Source organism: Cariama cristata, unplaced genomic scaffold (assembly GCF_000690535.1).
Source record: "Cariama cristata isolate BGI_N322 unplaced genomic scaffold, ASM69053v1 scaffold271, whole genome shotgun sequence".
NCBI classification, from domain to species: Eukaryota; Metazoa; Chordata; class Aves; order Cariamiformes; family Cariamidae; genus Cariama; species Cariama cristata.
In genome coordinates this window covers 12,223-19,565 of record NW_009599589.1, presented here as the reverse complement: position 1 = coordinate 19,565, position 7,343 = coordinate 12,223, and the positions used below count along the sequence as shown (strand labels likewise).

The 7,343-nt window shown below is 48.5% G+C and overlaps 1 protein-coding gene across 1 annotated transcript in view; it reads right to left on the bottom strand.

Annotated features, from left to right (window-relative positions):
• SPATS2 (spermatogenesis associated, serine-rich 2) overlaps nucleotides 1-7,343 on the bottom strand; it is a gene marked incomplete at its 3' end in the record, with an annotated part of 21,269 nt that overhangs the window by 9,496 nt on the left and 4,430 nt on the right. Inside the window, exons 2-6 of the mRNA XM_009709711.1 lie at nucleotides 3,478-3,557; nucleotides 3,088-3,196; nucleotides 2,082-2,131; nucleotides 668-926; nucleotides 190-402 (exon numbers count right to left, since the gene is read on the bottom strand). Coding sequence (XP_009708013.1) covers nucleotides 190-402; nucleotides 668-926; nucleotides 2,082-2,131; nucleotides 3,088-3,196; nucleotides 3,478-3,557 — 711 coding nt within the window. The remainder of the gene's footprint in view (nucleotides 1-189; nucleotides 403-667; nucleotides 927-2,081; nucleotides 2,132-3,087; nucleotides 3,197-3,477; nucleotides 3,558-7,343) is intronic.

Sequence of the window (7,343 nt, the reverse complement as noted above, 5' to 3'; positions counted from 1 at the left end):
TAGGGAAGAGGGGGACTAGAGTGCAAGTTACTGGCCAGATAATAAGAAGCATGTTAGCTCGCATTAAAATCAAAGTCCGGCGTGCCTCAGCACTGTGTCTGTCAGCGACACCGCAGAAGAGGTGGTGAGAACTTGGCCAGTAGCAACCTGCTCCGACATCGGAGAGCGCGCAGACCCTCAGGGCCTTACCTAGCTTCTTGTTTGCTGGTGAAACTGGAACATCTTCCAGCCGCGTTACGGACAGGGACGCAGGAGTCGAATTGCTCGCTGTTGATCTGGACAGAGACCTGCTAGCGCTCCTCTGCTCAGGCCGCTGTCTAAGAGACGAAGGGCTCTGGGAAGGATGCATGATGAGCGATTTTGTGTCAAAGCCTGCTATTCCATTCCCTAGTTCAGGCACTGCTGTAGAAAAGCACACTCGTTTAAAGGGGAACGCGAAGAGGACAGCAGAACACTGACCGCCTCTTTACCACACCAAGCAAAAAAAAAAAAAAAAAAAATAGAAATCAGACATCAAGGTGAGCTGCTCTTTCCTGAAGAGCCCTCCAAACAAATCGGTATTCAAAGCTGACCCAAAACAAGGAAGGAACACAAAAAAGCAGGAGGCAGCTCCTCTGCTTTTTAAACACTCGGTGCCGGTCTCCTGCGCTACTTTATAGAGACTAACCTGTTCTATCAGGCATGTCTGGCGCAGCAGACTCGCAATCCTCCAGCTCTCTGGCATCAATTGAAAGTGCATCCAAACCTTCGCTGAGCGAGTCCACAGACTCCGTGTCGTGGGCACAGCCGTTGACATGGAAACCGTTAATTCCACCCTTCTCCGAGTTTGCCGACTGCTCCTCTTCAGTGGACACCAATTTACCGGGGTCTGGGAGGCCAGGGCTCGATTCAGCTTGCGGTTTCGGTTTGGTTTTCTTCTTCTTGTTCTAAGGATTAGGTATCCACACCACAAAGCGGGGGGAAAAATGTTAAGCTTAATTCCTGAAGGGAAAATTAAGCTGATGCTTACTGGCCGAAAGTAGCTGAATTAAATGTTTTTTCAGCCAGGCTGGCTGTTGATCCTATTAACAGTAGGAGGGATTTATTCAACAATGAGGACCGATACAGTGGCATTAATGAGGCGCGAATACATTATCCTCTCCGATGGTGTGCCAACACGAGCAATGCACCGGTTATCAGATGAAGGCTGCGTAACTGATGGGGAACAGCGGAGAGGTTTGTGGCTGTAGCCCACAGCACCAGCCGGGCCAATTTTGGGGGTGCCCGCTGGCAAGGTGCAGCTTCCAGGGTGCTCTGCTAGACCTTGCCCTGAGAAAACTTCTCTCATTTCCCAACACGGGGCTATTCAGTCACATCTTTTTTTCTCCCTCTCCATTTCATGCTGGTGCTTTTCACGTATTCAGAGGAGTCCTTTTGAATAATTATGATTTTATTCTTGTCCTGGTGGATTTAGATATTATAATATCAAGCACTGAAACTCTGCAAATCTTTATTTAACCCTTTCACAGAGGTCTGAGCAAAGAACGAGGCAAAACACTCGAGAAAGCTTATGTGACAAAGAAATATATTTCCACAGAGCTCAGCATTAAATGCAACTGTTCAGCTCCAAAGGTTACCGATGAAAAATGGAACAGCATGACTATCTGAACAGTGAATTACAGAGCTCCGTTGAAATAAATGGACCTGATAAAGATTTACTTCGGTGTGGGGCTGTGTGCGCAGATTAGGGGTCCTGTTGAGGGTCAGCAGAATAAAAGCGACTGCAAGGACAGAAAGTCTAGAACCTTTTTTTCAGCTGCTACATGCCACGCAATGTGTCTGACAACTAAATTAAATGCAAATGTAGTGACAAGATGATGTTTACAACTTGCACTGAAGTTACCCTGTAAATCATTGCCCTGAACAACGCAGCACCCGATAACCTAGTGATTATCTCCATGCATCGGTTCTGCTAACATCAATAGACACGTTTGCTCTTTGGTTTCTTTTCCCATTTAAATCAGGAGGAATGCCTACTGTTCTCTGCGGTCTAAATCCTCAAAAGACAAATGCCTTAGCAAAGTATATTTTAAAAAGGTTACCTTTTTTTTGCCTGTTACAGTCCATTCTTTCAGTACTTCACTGGCATTGCCTGAAACAAAATGCAGCGATGAGCAGCAGACAAGGCTTCCACTCCAGTTCTTTCCCGGTGACGTGGAAGTGCCTCCATACCTGGAGCCAGCTGTAACACCTCCTGCAGCTAAGTTTCAATTCTCTTAGCCAATGCAATAAAAAGATCGGTTTCATTTTTGCTTTGGGAACACGCTGCTGAACGGGACTACTCCCTTACAACACAGTACGAGCTCTTTCCAGGAAAAAAAAAAAGGGGGGTAAAAAAAAAAAAGAAATCTTCTCTTTGGCTTTGTCGTACTAAAGGTTTGGGTACTTGGAACCCTGCTGGAGCATGTTCCGAACTCCAAGGTTGTGTTCAGGTCAGATATCTGCGGGCCTTCTCTCCCCAGAGACACCGACTCTGTCGGGATGCCCACAGTCTGAGGAAGAGCTGTCACGCTTTCTGTAGGCCAGAGGCAAAGCGCCGTCCTCAGTGATGGCCAGCGTGGAAATAAGAGCTGCAAAGCGACAGGCACTGTCACCACCAACAGCCTACTTTTCCAAGGTCAGAGTATCCATCTAAGGCTGCATGCCAGCCAGACCCAAGAGAAGATTTGCCAGCCAGGTTTCAAAGTACAAACAGCAGCTACCGACGCTGAAGACACTCCCGTTTTGTACACACGAACAAGAGTTTCTGTAATTGAGTATCAAACCTCCTTTATCTAAAGAGCTATCGAACACTTATCTCTGCCTCGACCCCTAGCTGAACAAACACCAACTAAACCTTGGGAGGAGAATCACCCGTTAGTTATCGTTGTGGACAGAGCCTGCACTTGGATGTGCTGAGAAGCTACAGGAGCTTCTGCTACCTGGTGTACTTACTGCACGCAGCCCTTTTCTGCACAAAGGCTACTGCTGCTCCTGATGTAGGTCCGTCAACACGGCATGTACGAGTGACCAAGCCACAAACCCCACCAAGAAACCACCCGCAGTTACCTTCCATAAAGGCTTGCACCGTTTTGTCCACACAGTTGTCAAAGTGCTGCAGCACAAGGACAATCTCGTTGTTGCTCCGGTTGGGGACTATGGCACGCACCGCGCTGATCTAGAGGGAAGAAAACAGGGAAACGTGTAAACTGTTTGCTTTGTGCCACACGGAGCCTACAGCAACCCTTCCGCAAGCAGTCTAAAAACCGTAACCAATGACTTCCTTATAAAACTTTAATGTGCCAGGACGATTTAGCCTGAATAAAATTTTGCTTTTGACAGAGCTGCAGTTAGCTCCCAGACAGAAACATATTTCATCTCGGAGAGGAGATGAAGATGCAGTGTTCACGAGCTCTTCCATGGCACGCGGCGAGTTAAAGTCTCAGAAGACACATTTACCTTCTCCTTCATGTTTTCAAAGGTTCCTCCTTGGGCCATCACAGTATTGGACTGCACATCAAAAATAAACCCAGATGGATCTGTGAAGACAAAGGAGAGAGAAGCTCTCTTCTGAACAACAGGCACCGAGAGACATTTAGAAAGACACGAAGCAAGAGGTCAGCTCCGAGTTGTTGCTTTGCCAAGGAGAAAATTGAAATCCTACAAACGTATGGCGTTCGCTGGCTAATTTTGTCATACGGTTAGCAGAGGATTATTAGCTGCTGAGAGTGGAACGGATGATATCCCAGCCTTGTTTAAGGACCAGATGCCGTTTTAGCCAGGTAACCCCAGTTGAACCTGGTTTGCCAATGCTCCCCGACCGAACTCAAGAAGCCGGATTCACTCCTCAGCTCTGGGTCAGTTTAAACCAACGAGGCATGGATCAAAATCGCAAGCCAAAACCCACAAGCCCCAACAGGGCTGGTGCGAAACAGAAGATTGCTGAAGCAGACCAGACCAGTACCGCTCCTCTGCTTCTTGTTTAAGGACCAGATGCCGTTTTAGCCAGGTAACCCCAGTTGAACCTGGTTTGCCAATGCTCCCCCAGCGAACTCAAGAAGCTGGATTCACTCCTGAGCTCTGGCCTCTGCTTCCATATTAGTCTTTTACTGAGCCCAGCCGTAAGGAGTTAACAAAAGCGCTAGAGCCTTCGAGCAGTGTGGTTAACAATTTCCTCCACCTGGAGATACAAATGGCAAGCAGACTGATAAATGGGCTTGAAGATCCAGCAGCTTGTGTTCCCTGCCAGCTATGATCTCCAAGGTAATGCTTATATGTTCCAAAAGAGACCCATAATTGAGACAGCCATCACCAACAGGTTTGCTCCCCGCCAGCGAGCAAAGGTCACATAAATCTGCAGGCTCTATCATTTCACCGAGAGATCCTTACGAGTGCCTGATATCACAAATTCCTGCTCAATTTTCCTGCCAAAGGGCCGAGCAGGCTAAATTTCAGGTTTGCTAAAGAAAAGGGATATAGCAGTTCACGGGTGTGTTTTACTATGACAGAACATACTCCAAACGGGTATTTTGGCCACATTTGGTCTCAGGAAGAACACGTGTCCCTGGGCAGGGGCCGACTGCAGGTTTAAGGGCTCATGTTCTGCACCACCGAGCCCTTTCCAGGGAGCTCGCAGGCACGCACAAAGCCACAGGCAGATTTCCTGCGAGGGCATTTGCTTGCCTGGGCTTTGACGCCTCGAGCCCTGCACGGAGCCGGGGAAATACAAGACCACCGGTTCTTCTGCAAAGCTTCTCGGGCGGGTTTCTACCACCGATCGGTGGCTTTGGGGACCGTCCGGGAGAAGGGACGGGTTCCAGCAGGCCAGGGTGCTCTGCAGGGATGCTCGCTCGGTCACTGCCCTTTCTGCTTTAGCTCAGCTGATATTCCAAGCTGCTGATTCATGTTCTTTCCCTCACCGCCTCTAAATAACTCGTACGCGGTTTTGAGACACACCATTGACTTCCGCGGTTCCCAGACATTGATGTAGCATTTAAACTGAGATGCCTCCAAATACAGTGACAGAATTGTGAACATGATGGAAAGGTCAGCCTCTTATTAAGGCTACAGATGAACGGTTAAATTCTTCCTCGCGCCGTCCTTACCCGTTTCAGCCCCATGAGCAAGATTTTCTCAAGTTTCCCAAGCTCACAGAAGTCCAAGTTAACCAACTTTCTAGTCCTTAATCTTGTAAATGGCTTTCAGACTCCTATCACCGAGTGAGAATTAGCAATCTTTTTTCAAAATCTTCGTTGCAGAGCAGCCACCAAGGACCCAGGTGCCAGCAAAGATGAAGTTCGGCTCCCCCATGCAGCACATTTTCAGCTACTCAATCCCATCCCTTTCCCACATTCTCCATTTGCGCTTGGTCTTACAGGGGACTGAGCTTGTCGGCACCTTGCTCCGAGCTGCTTCTCCAGCTTCCAGTCACTTTGCTACGGCCCAACTCCTCCTGGCGTTAAAATGTTTGTCATGCAAAATTATGCAACGGAGTCTACACAGTATACATTTGATATTGCCCCTGAGCACGCCCAAGCATCGTTAAAAGGGCTGCTGGCACTCAGGTCTCTTGTGACAGTGGGCACGTGCAAGAAGGGACAGAATTTAAAATTCTTGTGCCCGCGTGGACAGAAGTCCGGCGGCTACCAGTGACTTCAAGATTTCTGAATTAATATCCTTGTGGGAAAGGAAAGCTCCTTCCCAAAGCCGGGGCTCAGACTATGCATGTCATGTCTGACATGACGAGTCAGTCAGACACTCAGACTGATCTCCGCTGCATTAAAACGTACACCATGCAGTGCTACCCTGTCGATTTGATGTGATAAACCCCAGAGACAATGCCAACGGCCTTAATTGCTTCTCTGTTCCTAACTGCATCCTCCAGAAAAACAAGGTGGTAAGAAATCATTCATCCCAAATCATTTACTTTTGTGTACCAGCGCTATTTATTGGACTTACCAACACAGGATCTCTTAAATAGAAATGCTAACGATGCCAGGAAGAATCCACCCTACCAAATATCAGTCTGCTCCTCCCGTAACTCCGCTAATTAGTCCTTTCTGTATGAAACATGTGCAAGAATTAAAACTACAGACCTAACAAATGCCTGCTCTGCTTCCTGGGACACACGAAATAAAACAGCTTCACAGCCGACACCTCGAGGAAGCTGAAACAGGGGCCACTATTTCCCCCTCCAGCTCCAAGCCAAGCCGAGCCTTGGCTGACTTTTGAAGCCACGGCAGGCAGTCATTTCATCAGGAAACACAGAAAAGAAATAAAAGCACCAGCCTGAGACCTAACAAATGCCTGCTCTGCTTCCTGGGACACACGAAATAAAACAGCTTCACAGCCGACACCTCGAGGAAGCTGAAACAGGGGCCACTATTTCCCCCTCCAGCTCCAAGCCAAGCCGAGCCTTGGCTGACTTTTGAAGCCACGGCAGGCAGTCATTTCATCAGGAAACACAGAAAAGAAATAAAAGCACCAGCCTGACGGCTACACAGGCTTCGTCCCGGCTAGCGTCACAGAGGACACTTTACGAGAGCGTACGGCGAGATTACACGGATGCCTTTCGCTCCTCTGAGCCCGTCCAGCACTTCATCCCCACCGCACGGAAAGTTTGCACAGTAAAATAGCGTACAAAACTGGAAAAAAAGGAAAAAAATCCCGCTCCAAACGCCAGGTTCAGGTGCCCCAGCCAGGACACTCGAAGGCGGACGGCTTTGGGGAACGGGACGGCATATACGCTGAAAGTGCTATGCAATCAAGGTTCAGTTAAACCGTGAAACATTTATAGACTCTGTGGCTTTTCAGGTCAACAGTAACCGCGCCGGCTCTCCCAGGGATAGCACGGGAGACCTCGGCTAATGTGAAATAAAAAGCTCTTAAAGAAATGGCACCTCGCCGCTCGCTCAGAGCATCCCCAATTTGCTCTAATTACAAGCGTCTTCAGCAGCCCCTGCGTTGTGAGAATCGAGAGGTGTTTGTGCCCAGGACCGCAGAGGTGACTGGACAGGAATTAATGCTTCTTCCCAGGACGGAGTAAAGAAGCCAGAATATCGTTATTCCATCGGTCTGTGCTTGCAGTCATACCGTCACACTGAAGTACCCACAAATATTTGGGGAGGCAGGGGGGGAATAAATCAGAATTTCTGAAAAAAGTGGTACATAAAGAGATTACATCTCTGGGAGCTTTCTGTGGTTTCACGGCTCCCGGGGCGTTGGGCATCGCACTTGAAGCAACCAGACCACACCAGGCTGCCCTGGCACATCTCTCTCACGCGTCGCGCTTTTCCTTACAAATTACATCAACACACGCCGCACTC